Source organism: Rhea pennata, chromosome 2, assembly GCF_028389875.1.
Source record: "Rhea pennata isolate bPtePen1 chromosome 2, bPtePen1.pri, whole genome shotgun sequence".
Classification (NCBI taxonomy): domain Eukaryota; kingdom Metazoa; phylum Chordata; class Aves; order Rheiformes; family Rheidae; genus Rhea; species Rhea pennata.
In genome coordinates this window covers 104,996,942-105,018,481 of record NC_084664.1, presented here as the reverse complement: position 1 = coordinate 105,018,481, position 21,540 = coordinate 104,996,942, and the positions used below count along the sequence as shown (strand labels likewise).

General features: G+C 37.2%; 1 protein-coding gene across 2 annotated transcripts in view; it reads left to right on the top strand.

Moving 5' to 3' along the window:
* DOK6 (docking protein 6) overlaps positions 1-21,540 on the top strand; it is a 252,314-nt gene that overhangs the window by 102,274 nt on the left and 128,500 nt on the right. For both annotated transcript variants that reach the window (XM_062570068.1, XM_062570069.1), the window contains one exon: positions 16,289-16,403. In XM_062570068.1, the coding sequence (XP_062426052.1) occupies positions 16,289-16,403 (115 nt within the window). The remainder of the gene's footprint in view (positions 1-16,288; positions 16,404-21,540) is intronic.

The window sequence follows — 21,540 nt, the reverse complement described above, 5'->3', positions numbered from 1 at the left end:
GGAGCACGTTGCTCCGTACCCCGCTCGAGGTGCGGGCGTCTCAGAAGTGGCCTGGGGCCGGAGAGCTCTGAAACAGGAGCACCCAGTACGTGGGAGCGAGGATTTCGCAGCAGGCACCCAGATGATACCTCTGGACAGAAAGGATAGACACCTTTGAAAAGAAAGGGTGGAAATAGGGGCTCTGAGGAAGGTGCCACCACTCTGCAGAGAAGGATCAAGAAGCAGTGAGTGAGCCAGCACCACCACAGCCGGGTGCTGCTGGCCAGAGCGGCACTAACGCTGCCCCCCGCTAAAAATCCTCTCTGATGTTAGATGATAATAAACCAGACCTTTCCCCCATTGACCTGTTTGTATCTTTTTGGTGTGATGGTGTCTGAATTGTTGAAATGAGGGCAAATTCAGAGGAAGCTCTCCTTTTTAATGCTGCCGGTATAGCTGGAAAGTAGAAAGTTGTATATCTCAAATTAAGATCAAAAGTTTAGAGGACTTTTTTTTGACTTTCACTAGTTTTCACTGTAAAATTTCTCTGCTCCTTACCTGCCAGTATAATCTTCACCTCTCAGAAGTGAGGAAGGTGTGAAGGGAAATTAATATTTGTGGAACAGTCTATGAGAAACATATTTATGTGATGACTATCATGGGAAAAAACGTGAGGGAAACCAGGGTTTAACCGGTACACTATTAAGTCAGAAAAAATGTACTAAGTTATGACAATTAGACATAACTCATAATATTTATAGTATAATATAATTATTGAACAATATTTATCTGACTGAGGTGAAAAATAGTAATGAAAAATAAAATATGACCGTAAAACTAAGACAATGTCTATCATGCAATATATAGAAGGGTACCAACAAACTTAGATGTATTTATTTGTGTTTACATACCACTCAGAAGTACTGTAGATCAGATGTGTAGGGACTTACTGCCATATAAACATTAAGAAAATGACAAACTAGACCTGCAGAACCTGCTTGAGTCTGTCTGGTTTTTTTCCAAATATTTTATGTATTTCTTTTCATTATTCAAGTGGAAAAAGCGTGCTGCATAAATAATAAAAGCATAATTACAAATCTCTAGAATGCACTTTATAATGCTAGTAGGGGAATATTATGTGAGGGTCTTCTGTGTGTTTTTTGGTGTGTGTTTGTGTAGGTTGGAGTTTGGGGAGTTTGTTTTTTGTATTTTTTTTAATGACAATATTTTCCCTTAGGCTACTCAAACTGAGTAAGTGTGTGTGTATGAGAGTGCGTGTGTGTGTGTGCGTGTGTTGTGCGGAGAATCTGTTCTAGTTACCAGCATGGAGATGGGAGGAAGGGTAATGCCTTGCACAGTAATGGTAAAGTGAAGCACATAGCTGCAAACGTCACATTATGGGGTACAAGGGAGGGCAGGCAGGTTTGTCCTTGTAATTTATTTTCTCTTAATAAAGGTAGAAAAACAATAATAACTCTTATGAGCACTAATAGTTTCATTTAAGGTTTTCATTTGCTTACAGTAAAGAAGGCTTTGCAATTTAAATAGAAAAGAACAATTTATTACGAAAACTGGCACAAACTATCTAATTTTTAATTCTTCATAGAAGAAAATTTGAAATTCAAATCACTGACTGATGAAGAAGGTTATTAAAAATGCATTAGAGTTGAAAATGTAGCTGTATATAATTGTCATAATAGATACTCAAACTGAATTTATCCCCAAAGACAATTAAGCTAAAAGAATTTGCAAATCATCAGCTAACAGATTTTAGTTAATTTTAGAAGCAAATTAAGTGAAAACAGTTTAATTTTTGACAAACTTTTTTGAAATTATCTACTTAAAAATACATACCTAAAAGGGTTTACCTTTCTGCTCAGAATCATTTTTATTCTGCTTTCTGCAGGTAACTCCAATTCTTAAATTTTCTTTTGCATCTTGTTCTCTTTTCCTCTCTCTATTACACATTTCTGGACCATTCTGGGTATGATTCTGTGCACACATGTACCTCCTAAATTTAGGTTAAATAAAACTCAGTATTTCATTATGTATATAGTAGTTTTTCATCTAACTGGTTCATTTTTCTACAGAGCATCAAGAACATCATAAGTAATGTGGTGCTTATTAATATTTCCTTCTGAATATCTGAAATGTTTTTAATATGTGCATTCATATTTAAGAACAGCATCTAAGTGTCAGTTTTGACTTTATTGAATTGAGAGGGGAGTTAGTTTTAAAGATGTTGAAGCATATATACGCCTTTTAAAATCAGTGGAGATAAAGCTTTTCTCTATGATATTTTTTTAAGTTGCAATTGTATTTACTGTTTTACTCTCCTGCAAAAAAGGAACCATAAACTCAGGTTGCCAGTGGGCGTCTCTGTGGTTATGCTTACGTGTATGTAGTAAGCCCAGGCTTGTAACACTTGTTGTTGGCCACAGTCAGTTGAGGGCTTATTGGCAAGCACACAAGATTATTCTGTATTTGAAATTAAGCAGGTTCTCAACTGTAATCTCTAGCCTATCAATGCAGGGAGAGATTCAGTAGTTAGTGTTATACCTCGCATTTCTGCAGTAAGAGTTACATACTCATCACTTGCATGCATGCAGTGAGGTTGTAATTTGTAATTTTGTTGTCTTGTGTTTAATTTGGTTTGAAATATTTTCTGCTTTAATAAAAAAATATATTTTTAATTGAGCTTGTCAAATGAGATAAGTTTGGGAATTATTAAAGGTCAGCCAATTTAAGTAAATGAAGGGGAAAACTTAGAGGAAGTTTTGGAAAAGTATGTTTCTACTTTTCTTTTTACTCAAATAAACTTTAATTAACTACTACCTTTGGGCTGAAACAGTTCTGAAAAGGTCTGGGCATAGTCTTGTAAACTTTGAGAATGATAAGAGCAAAAACTTCGAAAAAATGGAAATGGTCTTTAATTGTCCAGGATATTTTAATAACTTCAAAATGCTATTAAAACTCATATAATGGTCTAATTCATTTACACATCCACTGTGAAGTATTGCCCTATTAGCATACTTGGATAATTAAACTAAAGTAATGAAATGCCCCATTTTGTTTCTCAGTCATAAGCAGAGTGTTACTATTTGCATACATAGTAACTCTAGCTGGAAGTTTGATATTAAAAGTATCTCTTTTTTAATTATATTTCAAATTTGGAAATATAATTGAGAAACCTGTTACTTTTATTTTGGTTTTGAATTGTTCTCCCTCTTTGCTATCATTTTAGCATGATGTTATTTTTCAAAAGTGAATCTGGGTTACAAATTACAGTATCTTTTAATATAAAAATATTAATTATTTGAAACTGTGCATCACTCAGTATTCCTGAGGGACTGTTCTCCCTGCATTTTTTTTTAATGATATACTAACACAATTGTCTGATACGAAAAATCAGATAGGAAGATATATTTCAAATGATCTTTAGGATAAGAGGGCAATGTGAGTTTTGGAAATAGGATTGGGAAAACCTCATGTTTCTGTACTACAAATAATTGTTTATGAAAATACTCTTGAAATGTGAAGGCATTTCTTTTTAAAAATCCAAATTAAAATGTTTGAGAAGGGAAGAGGCATGTGAGCACGCCTGATCAGATTTTACCTATTGCTTTAAAATACTAGGCCACCAGCCGAAAGCAGAAAAATCACAGAATTACAGAGTGGGTAAGGTTGGAAGGGATCTCTGGAGATTATGTAGTCCAAACCCCCTGCTACAGCATGGTAGACAAAGTTGCATCCAGGCTACCCTTGAAGATCTCCAGAGAAGGAGACTCCACAACCTCTCTGGGCAACCTGCTCCAGAGCTCCGTCACTCTCACAGGGAAGAAATTCCCCCTCACGGTCAGGCGGAACTTCCTGTGCTTCAATTTCTGCCCATTGCCTCTTGTCCTGTCACACGGGACAACTGAAAAGAGTTTGTCCCCGTCCCCTTGACACCCTCCCTTCAGGTACTTAGACACGTTGATAAGATCCCCCCTCAGTCTTCCCTTCCCCAGGCTGAAGAGGCCCAGCTCTCGCAGCCGTTCCTCGTAGGGCAGGTGCTCCAGCCCTCTGATCATCTTCATAGCCCTGTGCTGGACTCTCTGCAGTAGCTCCATGTCTCTCTTGTACTGGGGAGCCCAGAACTGGACACAGAACTTGAGATGAGGCCTCCCCAGGGCTGAGTAGAGGGGCAGGATCACCTCCCTCGATCTGCTGGCAACACTCTTCATATTGCATCCCGGGAGACCACTGGTCTTCTTGGCCCCAAGGGCACTCTGCTGTTTCATGGTCAACTTGTCATCCACCAGCACTCCCAGGTCTTTCTCTGCAGAGCTGCTCTCCAGCAGGTCACCCCCTAGTCTGTCCTGGTGCATGGGGTTATTCCTCCCTAAGTGCAGGACTCTGCACTTGCCCTTGTTGAACCTCATGAGGTTCCTCTCCGCCCAACTCTCCAGCCTGTCCAGGTCTCTCTGAAGGGCAGCACAGCCCTCAGGTGTATCAGACACTCCTCCCAGCTTGGTATTATCATCAAACTTGCTGAGGAGGCACTCTGTCCCCTCATCCAGGTCATTGATGAAAAAGTTGAACAGGATGGGACCCTGTACTGAGCCCTGAGGGACACCACTAGCCACAGGCCTCCAACTGGACTCCACACCACTGATGACGACCCTCTGAGCTCTGCCTTTCAGCCAGTTCTCAATCCACCTCACTGTCCACTCGTCTAACCTGCACTTCCAGAGCTTCTCTAGGAGGATGTTATGGGAGACAGTGTCAAAAACCTTGCTGAAGTCGAGGTACACAACGTCCACTGCTCTCCCCTCATCCACCCAGCCAGTCATTCCATCATAGAGGGCTATTGGATCCTTATAAGCTGGTTGATTTTATGGTTTGGGTAGCAGTTCTTCACCTCTGGCCGCATTACAGTAGCACAGTTCAAGAGAAAGTGAAGCAACTCAGCTTGATGAAAGCCCTACCTTTCCATCTAATAGAAGTAGTATGACTTAACCGACTTAATCTGCCCTGGTTAAGTAAACCTGGTAGGTTTGATTTTATATAATAAACTGAAACAATATAGCATTAAAAATGGGAAGCAAAAACTAATCAAATAACTTTGTGTCTTGCCCTTACTTTGTTTCAATGATATTGAAAAAAAATGTTTCAGTGAAATCTAAGAAAAAAAAATAAATGAAGAGTTTGTAACTGATCGTGTGATAAGAGGCCAGTTATGGTGTGATATCCGTGGTCACTCTGTTGCAAGTCAGAGCTTTATTAACAGGAGCCATGACTTAGGAGAAGGAGAGAGATGAGGTAATGATCTAATAGCTTATTTTTATTTCACACTGATGTAAATTTTGAGAAATTAAAAAATAGGAATTTCATGTGATATTTAGTCTAAAAATACATAACGTAATCTACATTTTCCAAATATACCTATAAATTTAAACCTTTACAATTTTATCTCAATTTTATCTGGAAGGTAAGAAGTGATACAGTATCCCTCTGCTTTCAGAGTGATGTCTATTCCTCCCCATTGAACTTCACTTTTCTGGCTATTACTAGCTTAAACTTAGCTTTTTTTTTTTTTTTTTTTTTTTTTTTTTTTTTTTTTTCCCCAGTATATACATTCATCCTTTCTTTATCTTTCCTTAAATTCAGTTTTGATTTATAGGGTAAGAACGCTACTCTTGCAATAGGTGTGGCACCTATTCCATGTAATGCTTATGGGAATGAAAATTTGCTTGGTAGCAGTTTCTTAAACTGTTATTCCTCTGAAATAGCAGCTGGAGACCTGCCCCAGAGGCATAATGTGGAGGTTAATATGTCACTGGTTGGCAAAATTCCTGGACCATATTGTTACCATGACAACTTGTCCCCTTCCAGGGATAAATCTGTGTGCAGAGATGGAGATAACTCTTCTATTTTCTCCATGAATTCGTTTTCTTTTACATGATAATGATACATCTCTTCTCCCTTCTCATGTTCCTCTTATAATCTTGTGTTTTAATTTTTACAGTTCTTTCATGCAATAGACTTTGTAATTTTTTCTGCCTCTAACACTTTTCTTCCTTAAGGTTTGTTTTGCAGTCTCTTGTACCCCTGGTCCTACTGTTGATAGTCATGCACTGTTCTTCTGTAAATAAGCCATAATAAAATCAGGAAAATAAGTTTCATCTTAAGTATGTTGGATGCCTAAGCCCATATGAGCTTGCCCAAAGGTCCAAAGAGATTTACGGATTTCTTAGTGACTCTTTTTTATGCTCACAGGATACTTCAGGCTATGAGGGCCCTCAGGAGGTCTCTAGTCCCACCTCCTGCTCAAAGTCTGAGGCTATAACAAAACTTCTACTTGCGGCCATGTGGAGGGAGCCACTGCTAACTGCAGATAGGGTTAGTTGAAACTGAGCAGAAGGGAGACGTTTTGTCCAAATTACTCCTATTCCCTTCTTCCACCTGCAGTGGGTTCCTATCTCCTTTTTTTTCCCAGTGGCAGCCACCTTCAGTGCAACTTTAGTGTATTTGGTGGTTCCTTTGCCCTTCCCTTGCCATAATTGTTATACTATACCTCTTGTATGAATTATTATAATGTAGCTCTTGCTCCTTTTATCACTCTTCTCTTGTTGTCATGCTGTTTCTTGTCTGAAATGTTTCCTTACTGTGTGGGGACTGGTCACTAGAGGCCCTGTTCTTTGCCACTGCATTGACTTCTTCTTTCTTGCATTACTGTGTGCTCGATAATACACAACAGATGGCTGTATAGGGGCCATTATAAAGGAATAAAAGGATGAACAATTACATTTTGCAGCTGTCTCCTCTGCTTCTTTTTTTTTTTTTTTTTGTTGGATAGGAATTAAGTGACAGGAAGGTAGTGCACAATGCAAAACAGAAATACATTTATGTAAATTCAGACCTTTTCCTCTGCCCAAGCAATTTCCAAGACTCTGCACAGTAGAAAAAATATTCAGTACATCGAATCTCAGAATTATTTCCCATCCCAGTTTTTATGGGAGGCACGCACTTAGAAGAATTCAAAGAAGATATACCCCAGAATTAAACATTTAAGTTCTTATGCAAGCTTCTGATTTGAAGGGTTTTTTTGTTTGTTTGTTTTTTCCTTCATCTCTTCCCGAGCTGCTCTTTTATTTACTATGGAATTTTATTTGTAGTAGTGATACAGATATAATGTGCAATTTGGCTATACCATTATTGTAATGTGGAAGAGTTATCTGACCTTTCTAATTGCACCACTTAACTGCCAAATCCCTAGGTATGTCACAGATACAGACTGTTTATATGTCAATAGTGTTTATATGTCAAAAGAGGACAGGGCAGATCTCTATTGTATTTTTGCAGTTTTGGTTTAATTGTAGTAATTCAAGAATTTACCATATTGTTCATCTTGGCAATGGGAAGACATCATCTTGATTATTTATCATGAAAATTGCAAGAGTTTCAAATTTTCTGTTCTAAAAATTACTGTAATTATTTTTAGAAACTAAACTTGAATACTTTGTTTAACCCTGAGAACATGTTTTGCTTTCCAAGCTTATGTTTTGGGTGCAAAACCCAAAAATGAACATTTCAAAACTTGCTATCCTCAGAAATTTTTCCCAATCTTTCTCTATTTTAATTTCTTTCTGCATGGTTGGAGGAAAAATCTTTTATTTAGAACAGTTTATAATTGCTGCTTAGCAGAATACTTTTCTGACTTTTTTTTCCCTCCCCATTTTGGAGGTAATTTAAGATAGTTTTTCATGATCTGTTTCTGTTTCTCCCTGAACATTTTAATTATGCTCACTTTATCCAGCAGCTATGAGATTAATTCTAAGTAAGACAGTAATATTATGCAAATATTAAAAATAGAATGCATCTTCATTTTAGTGGGATATATTCAAGTTTTATCTCATTCTCTTTGGTACATGTGCAGTTTGTTGCATATCCTGCATCTTTATTAGAACCAAATTTGACTTTTGTGCCTGCACTCCCCTTGCTGCTGCTCTGGTCTTTAAATATCTTACTCCCAAAACGAGCTGACTGCAGATCAGACAGAAACCAAATATTAACACCTTATTGAATCCATCTACTCATGTTAGTATTAGATATGTCCTTTACTGTAATATCCATCTCTCTCAACAGAAAGGTTTTTTTCATACAAATAAGTAAACAAATAAATATCCAGTGTAATTCAGTGATGAGGAGTGCTTCTAAGGAGTTTGGAAACCCTCTGAGAATGCTGAACTCTGAATTCTCTAGATTCATTTACAAGAGATCCCTGGTAAACTTGCTAAAAATCTCTCTCAAAATAAACTTCTGCTCCAGTTTGAGCTAAGTTAAGTCAGGTTGTACAGGAAACCCTGAATGTTCATTGTAGTGGAGTGTCAAATCTGTTCCACAGTTTTGTGGAAGTAAGTTGATAAGTTCATAAGTTCTTGAATGATGGATTCAAGGACAAGTGTATTGACTTATTCCTAAAATCTTTCTTCTCTGAGGAAAACTACATGTAGTTATGAAGAAGGTGATAAGTAAAATGTCAAAATAATTTTTGTCAGTTAAGAAGCAAAGATTCCTAGTTAATCTAAGCCTTTATTTAATTGAATATATTTCATAATTTAATCACCTTTCACATCTACTAAGATAATTAACATAATAAAAGGGAAAAAAAAGGTACCTTATTTGCATTGCATTAACAGTGAAGTGAAAGATACTGTAAAAGTAATGCTGAAAACTGTTTTGTCACATCAAGTGTATTGATAACTTGGTGGATATGTGATCTTGCAATACTAAGAGCAGGATACAATTATTTGCTACTTTTTTGGATGACTTCACACATTTTTTATATTTGGATTGTAATTAATTTAATATTGGAAGACTTTAATTGTATGCAGTTTAGACAGCAGACAAACTGTATTCAGCTTATTATTGCGTGTTTTTTGGATCAATATCGTGTGGAGGAATGCCAATATGTATTCAAAGAAAATGACTACTAAAATCCAGTATTCGGCTGTTGAAAATCAACAGATTGGAAAGATCAATTCAGTTGCCATTCAATAGTCCAAAGTTTGGCTGGCTAGTTTTAGGTTAGTCAGTATTATAGTTAGGCATTTTTAATGGTATTTCATTGTGTTCATAATCAATAGTAAGGATTGTAAGCAAATACTAAGTAAATCCTCTCTGTAAGGAGGTTTCCATAAATAAACAATTTTGACATCTGAATTTGAAGTCTGTGTGAGGAGGGGGATAATTGCTAGCGTGTCCAGATTTTTAAATAATAATAGTAAAAATACTGTTGTTGAATGTGAGCATGAATGTCAGTTGAAGATTTTGTTATTTTGGGCCATATGATTTTCTTAATGGATTAAAACGGTAGAGGAAAGGACAAACATCTAACCATATTTGAATGTGTCAAAGTAGCTTTGAGATGCATCTCCAATTCATACCTTAGGCTATGTTTGTACAAAACAATCTGGATGACCATTACCACTGACTTGGTTTAAATACCAAAAAAATGTATTGCTAGCACAGTAGTTCAGACAGTCAAATGGAGGAAAAAAGTTTAAGGCAAAGGAAAACTTAACATAGCAACCAAAACAACTGCAAGCAATGGTAAGGTGTGAATGGGGCTCAAGAGTAGAAGCTTTAGAAGTTCTGAGGGACAAATAGGACCAGACTATGTCCCAAGAGCTTCATAGAGGAATATATACTTGGGATGAGGTGTTTTTTGTTGTTGCTTTGGGGTTTTTTGTTTGTTTTTTTTGTTTTGAGTATGGGGGGGGGGAGGAACGAAGGGATGTTGTTTTTTTAGTGTAAATGAAGCAAGTGTAGCTGGATGCAAGTTTGTTTCAGTTACAGTACTTATGCCCCATCCTCCCACGCTTTCTGTCCTCCTCTGCATCATCTCATTAGTGGGGTGTGATTGTGTGGTGCAGCTGAGTAGCACCCAAAGCAAAGGTTTAGCAAACTAAGAGGAAGTTTAACTTCCAGTGAAGCAAATATTTTAGAGACTAAAGAAGCATATGAGTGTTTTTTTTGAAATTATTTCCTATAACTTACTTTGGTAGCAAACTCACAAGAGGACAGCTGCATGTTTCTATAATGTGGTGCACAGATTTCCAGACCCCCAAAAATTATTTTTTACCACATAAAACTAGGCTGTTAACATGGATGAGAAGTTACAGCCCAGAGCTCAGAGTGAGTGGGAGAGTGCTCAAATGTCTCGTCAAGACGTGCAAGGGCTACAGTGCTTTTGAAGCCAGAAGTTTATACAGTAGGTACCGTGTTGACAGTAACCTATTATCTGATGTCTTCTGGCTAGCCAGCAGTAACTGTTCCCTTTATAGCAGAGTCTGCTGTTCCAAAACTTTTTCTGTACAATATTTCTGAATAATTTCCTTGATCATCAGCCTATGCTTGTATATCTTGCTTGGATTTAGGCTATTGCTACCTGCCATTGCAGACTGTCTTATATTAACCATTTTCCTGCTCTTGAATTATTTACTAGGAATCCATAGCATGACTTTACTGAAAATGGATGAAGGTTGTCTTAGCTAAGAGAAATGCGATTAGATTTCTAAAGTTTTTTAAGATGTTTTCAAGTTCTTTACCAAATCTGATGTCACAGAAATACACTTTAAACTAATACGACTCAAGACTTTAGTTACACTTGTAACTTAGTCCCCTGGCATCAAGCCATGCTGACAGGAATTTTGTCAGGGAATAGGAAGTGAAAGTGGTTTGCTGTTAGCATCCAATTTAAGATCTCCGTGTAAATAGATGACTTTATATTTCTGTGGATCTCTCAAGGTGCAAGTCACTATCATAAGATTTAAGATGGGAAAAATCTTCAAGAAAACAGAGATTTTTTTTCTTTCCTAAGTAAGGACATAAAAATTCTTATTCCTCTGATCCCTTAATCTTTGTGAAAATATAAAATGAGGGAACTGTTGGTTCCCTCTCCCTTTTCAGACTTCTGACTATGCAGTCATCTTGGTGTATTGTTCTATATTTTATTCTGCATTTTCTTTGGAAAAAATTTATAGAAACCATTTTTATGCAGTCCTAATATGGAACAGAGAGCAGCTTTTTTTTTCCTGTTTGATGACTGATTTATCAAGATGTGTCTGAACAGTTTTTAGAAGGTTTCAATGATTATTGATTTTATTATTATTTTAAATATGTGTATATATACACTTAAAAGAAACAAGGAGAAACTGTTAAAATGATATCCTTTCTTGATGATATGCTATACTAAAGCATAAAAATGTGAGGTTTAGGCCCATCTGCACACCAAGATAAACAATAAGGATAAGAGGGTCCGTGTTGCATTACTTATAGCAATCTAAATATAGAGTCTTTTGCATTCTCATTTAGTGCTTGACTCTGCAAAGCAGCTTTGCTGAACAAGCTGGGACTTGCCAAAAAATTTGGTGTGCAGATCAAATGTGTTTCTTTTCCTTAGGCTATACTTGTGATTAGCTGTGTTGATGTGGAAACTTCAACTTTTGGCTTACCTGGAACTTTCCAGGTAATCTCAATTCTTAACAGTAAGAGGAAACAATCTACAGAAGCTTAGCCTAGAGACTCAGCTGCAAGTTTAGCCAAGCCTAATTTTTGTATTGGGGGATTGAGATGCTGTCTTTACCAATCCTGGAATTTCCTCTACCTTGTGGCCCTTCAAGATTATGTTTTTTCACCAAATCTTAACCAGAAGTAAGAGTTGGATGTCTCTGTTATAGTTGTGTCAAAAAAAGTTGCACATAGTGAAAAGCTTTTTATATAAAAAGTGAACTAAAAAAAAAGCTTGACAAAGATTTTTTTGCATATAAATTAAGTAACTATTCATAATCTTCTTTCCTTAAATTAATGTTAATTTTCATGTGAAAATGAGTAAAATGTTTTTACAGACTGGTACAGGGAAGAAAGGAAAAAAAAAACATCAGGAGACCAAGTAGAAAAAAAACAGAGAAACGTATGTGTGGGACGCTGAGTGATGGCCATATGAGGCAGGAATTACTGATAAGGAGTAGGAGAGCTGAGAAAAGGGCCAGGTGCTAAGAGTCCCCAACGTGTACTGCACTGAGCACCATATGGAGTACTCCCCTAAATAATAGCGCCGCTGTCTAGCGGAGAAAAGCAGCTCTAAGTTAACATATTAAAATTTAAAAATATACATATAGTTGTAAACTACATAATTGTAGCTTACTGCAAAAGGATCCCCTTTACTTACTGATAGAATCATAAAGGATAAAGATAGGCAAGAAATCTATTTGCCAGATTATTCACAAGAATGGCTTTTTTTGTTTATTTCAGTTCATTTGTACTTTGTTCTAAGGGGATATAATAGGAGGGATAAGGAAACAGGCTTATTCATTTTTTAAAAAATAACATTACCAAAGATTTCAGCAAATTTTAATGCCATCATTGAATTAATTTAGTCTAATTTGATGAAGGTCTAGATAACATTCTTATGACTGTAACAGCATATTAAATTCTCTTTTCATTCTTCTCTTCTTACTCGTACAAAGTAATCCATGGTTTAGATATTTCCAGAATATTGTCTTTTTGTTGTGAAAAGCAGCAATATTTCCAGTGAATTAGCCTATATCTTGTCAACAAGGCTGTTACAATACACAGTGAGCAAATTTTGGTATAACTTTATCTGCTTAAAAAAGTTGATTTGCCCAATTCACTATTCATATAAAAAGATATTTTTCTGATAAATTTTCAACTTGGAAAGTCTTTAAAATCCTTTCTAAAGGTTGAAAAAAGAGGCTTTAAATTCTTTCAAAATAAATTATGATGTCTTTGTGGGATTATTTTGTCATTTTCTGTAATTTTTGGATAGAAATGTAAGTTGATGCAGTTTCTGTTTTTATTTTTATTTTTTTTTCTTTTAAAAAACATTTTTTGTTTTTGTGTAGTTTTTTTAGGAATAGATCAAAATGAAAATCAAATTTTTAAAAATATGGAAAAAAGGCAAGTTTGATTGTCCAACCAAAATCTGTTTTTTCATTTCTATATACAATATAATATAAACTCTAAGGCACTTCTTGTTTTTATAATCATAAATGTTCAGAGGTTAGAAAAATGACTTGTGCACCACTGAGGTTAGGAACAGAACCTTGAATCTGAGTAACTTCAATCCTCTCAACTAGTGGGAGGAAAGGAGAAAGACTTTCCAAGGAGGATTACTCCCGTGTCTGTGACCCGATTGTGAAAGGGAGCACAATTTTCAGTACAATTTTCAAAAGTTGAATGTGGAACCGAATGTTCATACTGCTACTGGACATTAAAAATTAAGCACTCAGTAGAAATACTGGATGGCTTATTTGGTAGCATTGCTTCTCCTCTTGCTTTTAACTGGCTTTATGTCAGTATGTTCACTTGCTCGATAGGTAAAACTAGAAATGCTACTTTAACGTCTATGTGGTTTGAAATTCGTTACTTTATCAGGCTTGATGATGAGATTGTGTCCTGAAGCTCAGTTATTTTTACTCTTTATTCTTTCTGTTAGTTTACCCAGTAGCATTCGTTATTTTTCTTAAAAAACACCTCTCCAAAATCCCTATATCTTCAGAGCCATATCTAAAATCTTTATGATGTTTTTGTAGTCACCATCACTAAAACATATGATTTCCAAGAAAACAGTCAGTTTTTGGAAAACAAATTATTTCAAGCTGAATGATGTGTATTTAAAAAAGAAAACACTTTTTAAACTGGGAGAAATATTTTCACTACCCATGTCAAAATGCTAAAAGATTTGACAAGTAAAGAGATGTCTTAAAATATTTTGCCATAGTTTGAAATAGGTCCATTTTTGTGAAAAGCTATACCCTGCTGCTCTGAAGAGGAATATGAGTTCTGCTATGTCCCTGCTTGCTGTGAACTATGAATGATTCAAAAAAAATTGGTTTAGAGAGAGAGAGAAAAAAAGTAAAAGTTGGAGACACTAGAATGGGCAACTAACATAACTCTTGGCTTGTCAAACAGGAGTTATAAAAAGTTCTATTCTGCCTAGGGAGAAAATGGGATTATTTTCTCCACACATTTGCATTTGCATTTTGTTCTACCAAATCACTCATGTGGGTACTGCAGACCAGAGTGTCAAAATTTGGTGGTGTTTTTGTAGACTGTTTCAAACGTGAATTTTCCACGAACAAATAAAAGCTTATTCTTTGTTCTCTGATGTTATTTCCAAATGTGTGAATGATATCGGCAGAACATTTTCTATGCAAGATATTAAATAAAACAGGCTTAATATAATAATTAACAAGAGGACTGGTTAAAATCATCTTTATAGCTGACTAGATAAGCCTCCCCAGTTGCCTGTAGTTAGTATATTTGGAACAAAAATTACTGTGAAAATTATGCAATCTTCGTGTAAGGAATGTAAGAGGTTTGGATCTATTATCAAGCTTATCACCATTGCAGGAACTTTTGGTAATCTTTAAACCTCAAATGTTAAAGACAATAATAATTCTCTGCTGCCTGGGAGAAATTTCTTTTTTCACCTGAGCTTTAACAAAGTTGTTATACCCAAGTTTGGATGTTACAATCTAGATGTGTGGACATCTAGATGGCAAAAAGAGCTGGTTGCATGGTCAGTGTCAGAGGCTCATGGTTAATAGGTTGTGCTCTACCCAGGGGTTAGTAACAAGCAGAATACTGTGGGATCTGTACGAGGACGTGTCCTGGTTAACATGTTTATCAGTGACCTGGAGGAGGTAATGGAGCATGCTCTCATCAAGTCTGCAGATGACCCATACTGGGGAGGAGCAGCTTATACACTCGAGGTCAAGGCTGCCAGCCAGAGGGACCTGGATAAGCTGCGGGAATGGGCCAACAGGGACCTTGTAAACTGGACAAAGGCAAATGCCACGTTATGTCCTGGGAAGGAGAAGCCCTGCAGTGATACAGCCTGGGGATGGACGGGTGGATGAGAAGATCTGCTGAAAGGTCCCTGGGGGCCCTGATAGGCAGTGAGCTGAGCACAAGCCAGCTGTGTGCGTAGGCAGTCAAGGTGGACTACAGCACCTGGTGGCATGAATGACCAGCAGATCCGGGAAAGTGATTATTCCCTTCTACTCAGCACTTATTAAACTGCATCTAGACACTATGTTTTGGGTCCTTCAGTGCAGGAGAGACAATGGAAAAAGTGGACAGAGTTTAGCTGAGGGGCATCAAGGTAGACCTCTGCCAATAGCTCTCTTCAGTCCTGATCTCAAGTTTCTCACCAGAATGCATACATTCCATTTTCCAGTTTCTTTCTCTGGCTTCTTGATATCTCTTACTGCTGTTCTGCTGTCTTTTTTTTGTGTGTGTGTGTGTTTGTGTGTGATCTTTTTTCCCCAACATGTTCCAATTTTTTTGCTCCTCAATATAAAATCTTTGTCTCTTAAAAACAATCATTTCTCATATCTGAAAAGGAATGCTAAAGCTGCACATAAACAACATCAGAATTTAAAACAAAATTTGCCCCAAACTCTATTTTAAGTACATTTTTCACTAGCCATAGATGGCCAAGCTAATACAGATGACATTTAAATAAAAAGCAAGAATTCTGCATGAGGCAGATGTCTTTCCTGGAAAACTAAGAATCCTGGACAAACGTTTTCTGTTTATACTTAAGGAACTGAGAAAGGTTTCATAATGAGAAGTGTTAAGCAGCTTAAAACAGGCTGTGCTTCCAGCTTTGCTTGGAAAACCATGTTTTTCTTTCATTTATGTTAATTGTGGTTATCTGCTTGCATCAAAGGAAGCTGGAAATAGATATGTTGATTATACTGTGTGTTCGGTGTAATGTGAATAACTTTTTCTTGAAAAGATTTTGAACTATTTGGAAAATAAAATAAAATTTTGAGTTCTGACAAGGATGAGAATTCTACTTTAAAGACATAAGCCTGTGTCCATACAAATGTAGTGACACTACTTGACATGATAATTGGGTTACATCCCTTACCTAGCAAGACATTGTTATTTTTACTGTATGTATATATTTGGTGCAGATTATGAAACACATCAAACTTGTATGAATATAGAAACCGGAAAATCTATTACAGGAGTATCACAAGAATGTTTTCATGATGACCTTTATTAAAGAAGTAGACCATTCATTTTTTGATACATTACATTTTATAGTAAGTTTTACAACTTCAGACTCTACATATTTATATATTATTGTTTTTTTGTCAATGGCAAACTTATAAATTTAAATAGTGGCATTAAACAAAAGGATTGTAGTAAAAATTGAATAGTTATAGTTAGTATTTTTATTTGTACTATTTATACACTGACCTAAAATATTTTTCTTCATTTTAAGGTAACTGAGCTGCACAATATCAAAAACATAACTAGATTGCCTCGAGAAACAAAGAAGCATGCAGTGGCAATTATCTTTCACGATGAGACGTCAAAGACATTTGCGTGTGAGTCAGGTAAGCAATTGCTACTGCATCTCCAGCTTGAAGAAATCAGGTTATGTCTTGAGGAATTGCTCAGGTGAATTGACTTAAAACACCAGATAGATATCCTTAGCTTAAAGGGAATTTGTTGTAAACAAGATCTTTTAAGGTTTGGGGTTTTGATGGTGAGTTTGGGGGTTTTTTTGTTTGTTTATTTTTTGTAATCTACTTTGGAGGATGTTGTGGGTGTTTAGAGCTCTTTCCTCCATTATTTATCTTTGACTGGATTTTGCACCTGGATAATCTAACAACTCAGAAGATTTCTGCTAAGCTTTTAAAACCGGGTAAACAATACCTATAGGGTGTTATTAAGTCAAGATGTGAAACATATTCAATCTCTTAACCAAGTTTTGCTATAGGCACTTACTAAAGTAGTAATAATCTTGCCATTGCAAAGAGGTAAATAACACCTAAAACCTCAGGATATTTTAAAGCCAGATGTCAAGCACTCTGCAGCTTGAACTGCTAGATAGTATAATGACTAAGTTGGGAGCTGCCTTGGGGTTTGTGGTTCACAATGAGAGGTAGTTACCTGGGATTTGCATTGAATGCTGCATTATTAAATAAATTATTAAATAATTAAGTATTACCCTATTGTTTAAAAAATGTGGTTGTACGTGTTTTGTGTCCTATGGGACACAAGTGAAATATCACTTGAAAAACAGTTTAAACAAAGAAACAGAAATGTTATTATTGATAATGTGTCTAATTATTTACTGACATATTTAAAACTGTACACCTTAAAATTATTTATCTTTATATTATCATATAAACATTCCATGGTGTATACTCTAAGTTAGATATAATGCAAAAAAATTCAAGAAATATTTGGAGGAGGTTGGTTAAAAGTATGTAAGATTGTGAAATAAAGGAATTCTGGATCAAGTGTTGCACACAGTGATCTTTATTTTTTTATCTTGAAAGATAAATTCACAGAAAGTGTTTTGTTTGTTTCTTATTTTAAATATTAAAACACATATAGAAAATGAGTGGCTTTCTAGGGGCAGTTCAACAAATAATTAGATAAGTAGTTCACATTAAAGACTTTAATTTCTTCTGTTTAGAAGTAATAATGACTCTATGCCTTAATATGATTAATGAACTAGTAAAAACACTTAAATTGTATTTCAGTAGCACTGAAATCAGTTCTGTAGAAACTTTCCTGTTCTCTTCCTCTAGTAAATAGATCTTATTCCTTCCTTAGACTTATGGTGCTTATGGTGCAGGTATATTTTGAAGAATGCCAGAAAATCATAATTTCGGGGTTCTTTTCAAAGAATTACTTCATCCTGTAAAGAATGAGCAAACTTAAAATTCAGGATTTCTGGCCCAGTCATCCCTCTCTTCAGTAACATAGATTATGCACTTTCTCAGCTTTGAACATAGTTACATATACAAGATGCAAGTGCCTTAAAATGTTGCCAGGGTGCCAGAATGTGAAGCCCTGCGTTAGGGTTATGCACTGTGCAAAGGAGTGTCTTGAGTTCTGCCTTGGGACAGGTGACAAACCAACAGAGAGCTTGTAGGCCCTTACCCATTGATAAGGGGGTACAGATCAGCACAGGTGACGATGTAGGGAGCCTCTGCTACAGAGGTCCTGATCAAGAAGAGGAGGCGGATGAAGCAGCTGGAGAAAGCCTCACCGTCACAGGCCTTAATATTCTTGGGTGACTTTCACCACCCTGACATCTGCTAGAAGTGCAATACTGCTGGGTACCAGTAATCTAGATTTCTGGAATACACTGAAGACAATATCTTGATGCCAGTGATAAGTAAAACAACTAGGGGAAATGCTCTGTTCAGGGCCTACTTGGCAGGAGAGCTTCTGGGAAACTTTGCTGGAGAGAAAAGGGGCCCAGGAGAGCTTGCTAGTCTTCAGAGACAGGCTCCTCAGAACAGAAGAATAGTCCATTCCAATGATGTGCAGAAGTCAACTGCTGAAGAAGGCCAGCATGAATGAACATGGAGCTCCTGAAGGAGCTTAAACGCGAAAGGAAGTGCTTCCACAGAAGGTGGAAGCAGGGACAGACTACACAGAAGGAATACAAAGACATTGCCTGTGCGCCAAGGAAAGAGTCAGGAAAGCCAAAGCTCGGCTGGAGTTGAAACTAGCAAGGGAGGTGTGGGGCAACAGAGATTTAAGTAGAGCAGCAATAAAGAAGATTAAGTGGAGTGTGGACGCCTTACTCAGTGAAGCAGGGGACCTAGCAACAAGGGGCATAGGAGAGGTTGAGGTTCAGCACCTTTTCTACCTTTGTTTTCACAGGTAAGACTTGTCCTGAGGCCTTTAAGGTCCTTGAGTCTCCCAGCAGTCTGTGGGAGTGAAGTAGTACCCACAGTGGAGGAGGATAAAGTCAGAGATCACTTGACCCACTTGGACACACACAAGTCCATTAGACCAGATTGGATGCCTCTGAGGGCAGTGAAGGAGCTGGCCAGTGTCATTTCTAGGCAGCTCTCTAGCATCTTTGAAAGGTCATGGCAGTCTGGGGAGGTTTCTGATGCCTGGAAAAAATGTTAAATCCATCATCAGAAGGGCAAGAAAGAAGATCCAGATAACTACAGGCCATTCAGCCTCACCTCAGTCTCAGGGAAAGTTATGGAGCAAATCCTCTTAGAAGCTGTTTCTAAACAGATAAAAGACAAGAAGGAGACTGGGAGCAGCCAACATAGAATTACCAAGAGCAAATTATGTTTGAACAACTTCATTGCTTTCTATGCAAATGTAACTGGCACTGTGGACAAGGGAAAGGCAGTTGGTGTTTCATACCTTGATTTTAGCAAGGCTTTCCCACAGCCTTCTTATCACCAAACTAGTAAGATATGGGCTGAATAAGTGGAGGATAAGTTGAGTGGAAAATTAGCTGAACTGCTGGGCTTGAAGATTTGCGATTAACGGTGTGAAGTCCAGCTGGCAACCAGTAGCTAGCTGTGTCTGTCAGGGATCAGTACTGGGACTAAAGCTGTTAAACATCGACAACATGAATAATGGATGGAGACCGCTCTCAGCAAATTTGCTAATGACACCAAATTGGGGGAGCAGTCAATATGTTGGAGGGCAGGGCTTCTATTCAGAGTGACCTGGACAGGCTGGAGAAAGGGGCTAACAAGAATCTCAGGAAGGTCAACAAGAGCAAACAAAAGGTCTTGTCCTTGGGGTGTAATAACCCCATGAAACAATGCAGACTGGTCACTGACTATCTGGAAGCAGCTCTGCAGAAAAGGCCCTGAGGGTCCTAATGGACAACAAGCTAAAAAGGAGTCAGCAGTGTGCCCTGACAGCAAGGGTGTCAGTGAACGTGTAGTCAGCAGACCCAGGAAAGTGATCCTTCCTATTTATTCAGCACTTGTAAGACCACATCTGGAGTATTGTGTCCAGTTTGGGGCTTACCAAAGGATATTGACATACTGGAGCAAGCATAGTGGAGGACAACCAAGCTAATCAGGGGATTGGAGCACATGGCATATGAGAAAAAGCTGAGAGAGCTGGGCTGTTCAGCCTGGCGGATAGGCTTCAGAGAGCTTCAGAGAGCCTCAGAGGAGATCTTTTTGCTACCCACAGCTACCTGATCTGAGGATACAGAGAACATGGAGCCAGACTAGTCTTGGACATGCACTGTAATAGGACAAGAGGCAATGGACACAAGCTGAAATATGGGAAATTCCAACATATATTAGGAAAATACTTTTTACCACGAGAATGGTCAAATACTGAAACAGGTGGCCCAGAGAAGTTGTGAAGTCTCCATCTTTGGAGGTGTTTGGAACTTGACTGGCTAGAGCAACCTGGTCTGATTAGGCCTGCATTGACCAGGGGGCTCAACTAGAGGACCTTTGGATGTCCCTTCCAACCTGAATTGTTCTATGATTCTAAGTTCTTGACCCTTTAAAGATGACAGACCATAACAAATACTTCTCAGTGTTATCTAGAGCCCTCTGGAAGCTGGTGTAGACCCTGAAGCAATGGTTTCCTATAAAAGTGGATTCCTCTAATGCGTTCCTATAAAATGTTGGATAACTATTTACAATTATTTACAAAGATTACAAAACTTAACTGTGGATATAGTGGAGTTTCCACCAGTTTACCCTTCACTGTGCCTTCAGTATGTCTAAACTGCATCATTGCCATCAGATGAGATAGATGTACTGTTCTGTTTCAATAAAATCAAGACTCTGAACTCCAAATCCTTCATGTGTTCTGAACTAGAATATGGTCTAAAAAATATCTTTTCAACATTTCATCTCAACATGAGTTCTGTCTTCCCACAAGGAACTATTAGCATTTTCAATGCTGCTGAAATATGCCAAACACTATGCTTTCCTTTATGAAACTTATTTAAGGAATATTTAGAGGCCTACTTTGTATTTAAAATGTTTTCATGTGATTTTTGTTTTATTCTCAGATCTCTAAAAAAAAATTCTGTGACTGTGGTTGCTATGGGACAATGCTTAAACTTCAGCTTTGTGGTGTACTGTGGGGGTGATAATTTTGACAAGTCAGGCCACTTCTTCAGTTAACACAGTAATACCTTTTCTTTGTTGACATAACTTCTTTCCCATGGCTTTAAAGGGAAAGGGCCACTCAAGTGTTTTTGACTCAGTCAAAATTCTTGTCCTAGATTCATAAGTGCTTGACATTTTTGAGTTATTTAAGAGCCCAAAATTTTATGATATGAATGTTTTTTCTAACTGTAATTTTATAAATGTTACAAAGCAGAAGCAGATATTTTGTTTCCCAGCATCTTGACCTCCTAAAGAAGATGAGCAGGATAGTAGTGCTGATCCCATTGCAAAAGGTCTGTGGAGCACAGGGTCAGTAATTTCCTGGGAAAGAGGAGAAAATGACTCAAAGCATGGACTGGATTAATTGAGTTTAACAATCTGAGATTTCTTGTCAGCATAGTACCTAGGAAAATTTAAAATAACTTGCATCATGTTGTTTTTGGTATTATGAGCAGGCGTCTTTCCCTATGCACTCTAAAACAAAGTCTGTGTGAGAAAAAATGACATCTTTTTCTGATACTTGGCTTTCTCAGCCAAGAGAGCATTTTGCTGTGCTTAATTATTGTTGTTAAAATGTATCTCTAAAGATATAGAATATTTTGATCCT